The sequence below is a fragment of the Cyprinodon variegatus genome, unplaced genomic scaffold (genome assembly GCF_000732505.1).
Source record: "Cyprinodon variegatus isolate N-32 unplaced genomic scaffold, C_variegatus-1.0 Scaffold1349, whole genome shotgun sequence".
Classification (NCBI taxonomy): domain Eukaryota; kingdom Metazoa; phylum Chordata; class Actinopteri; order Cyprinodontiformes; family Cyprinodontidae; genus Cyprinodon; species Cyprinodon variegatus.
Window position 1 is genome coordinate 117571 of NW_015151802.1, and position 1928 is coordinate 119498.

The 1928-nt window shown below is 43.7% G+C and overlaps 1 protein-coding gene across 1 annotated transcript in view; it reads right to left on the reverse strand.

The window, feature by feature from the left end:
• Positions 1 to 1928, reverse strand: part of LOC107102965 (cyclic nucleotide-gated cation channel beta-1-like) — a 13416-nt gene that overhangs the window by 6857 nt on the left and 4631 nt on the right. Inside the window, exons 3-6 of the mRNA XM_015402445.1 lie at positions 884 to 923; positions 753 to 804; positions 476 to 566; positions 220 to 239 (exon numbers count right to left, since the gene is read on the reverse strand). Coding sequence (XP_015257931.1) covers positions 220 to 239; positions 476 to 566; positions 753 to 804; positions 884 to 923 — 203 coding nt within the window. The remainder of the gene's footprint in view (positions 1 to 219; positions 240 to 475; positions 567 to 752; positions 805 to 883; positions 924 to 1928) is intronic.

Genomic DNA, 1928 nt, shown 5'->3' on the forward strand with positions numbered 1-1928 from the left:
CTGTGGTCCACAATGAGCCAGAACACATAAGAACATGATATTAAACTAATTCCAGATCCACATGTCTAGTTCTTCAACATTTATTTGATCTTTTTTTAAACTCCTTCACTTTAGACTTGCTGGCTTTAACCTGGACAGACACCTGCTGAAACCAACCCCCTCCCCCCCATGCTACTGTGGATCAGGGACCCAGAACCCAGTTTCATTCCTCTTTCATACCTGGCTGCTGCAGTTTCCTCCTGTTAGCAGATATGAGAGAGAGGAAACAGAAAGCATCAGGAGAACATAGCAGGAAATTGTTGATCATCCAGGATTTTATAGCACCGAAATAAAAAGAAACACCTAACCCACTTCTCGTACAGACAAACCTGCTTTACAGCTTTACTGTTTTGCAAAGATTAAAGCAGCTACAGCTAACTGTGACGCAGTGAAGGTCTCTGCAGGACCTGATGCTGGGTTGGTATTTTCTCCTCACCTTGGCAGTGGCGTTAGCTCGGTTGTGGTTGGTTGGGGGTGTTGGCTGAGGGAGAGCGCTGCTGATCCATGTTAGCATACCTGGAGCCGGACTGAGGACATAAAAGATTAGGCTCAGTTTCACTTCTTTTTTTTACAGAATCAGTTAGTTTAAATAAATAAACAGAAACAGGTAGAGTGAATAATCTGTCAGCTGCGCTCTTTCGTTAACGATCCTCAGATGAGATCATAGATCAACTGAAGCGGATCGGATCCACAGGGAAGATGTCGGGACTCACCCGTTACCTGCAGCAACCTCAGCTTCCTGCTTTGCTTTTTCAGTTTTCAAAGCTGTTGGTAAAACAGGAAAAACATGCAATGAAAAACAGCAACTGGAGTTTGTTTCTATGAGATAATTCAGTGATCTTACTTTCTTTTCTGCACTCATCTTCAAACTTCACCTTCTTTTCCTGTTTGAAAACCAAAAACACACATTTAGAATAAGAAGCCAAATTCCTGCAGCAGCGTTTCTCAACAGATCTTGTTCAACATCTTAAAAACAGAACAGAACAAAAACGAATGACGTCCTCTGGGAATGTCCTTTATCATATGGGATTCCACAAGGCTCCATTCTTGGCCCTCCTTTATATGCTGCACCTTTAACATTGTATATCTAAGCACCAGTTACTCCTTCATCTGCTGCAGATGATCTACTGATCTATGATCTATGATCTACTGATCTACTGATCTACTGATCTATGATCTACTGATCTATGATCTATGATCTACAGATCTACTCGTCTCTGAAGCCTGGTCGCTATAATAGTCTCCATTGTGTACTGGCCTGTTGCTGCTGTCCAGCAGTATTTGGGCCAGAATGTTTCTTTCATTTATTTGATGGTAGAGCTTTGACGTTTAACTAAAAACACTGTTCAGATATAGAGCTACTTTAGACCAAGGATCAAATTCTTCTTATTGTGAAGAAAAGCTTTTTCTGCAAATTCTGGCTAAATTTAGCCGTTTTTATCTCTTCCTGAGCAGCAGAAGCATCGTGCAGCAAACAGCTCCAGATTTGACTGCTCTAATGATCTGTATGCAGTGGCGCCACCAGGGGGTGGCCAGGCTGAACCTGTGCAATATCCTGGCCACCCCAGCAGTCAGTGTAAATTGTAGTTTCATCAGTTGAGCATTTCACCAATTATGCACTACCAGCGACGTAACATTAAAAATATAATAATCATGGCACTGGGGCTGGCCTGTCTGTCCTCTCTGCTCTCCTGCTCAGCTCCACCTCACCTGCAATCAGCTCCAGACTGGTTTCACCTGCTTCCACCTGCTTATAAGCCCCGTTCAGCTCAGCTACCAGGGCCAGATCATCTCAAACCTACCGGTGAGAACCTGTCTGTTACCAGATCTGCTTTCTGTTACTGATCCTGCCTGTCCCTGTTCTGCCTCTATCTGCCTGCCTGGAAACC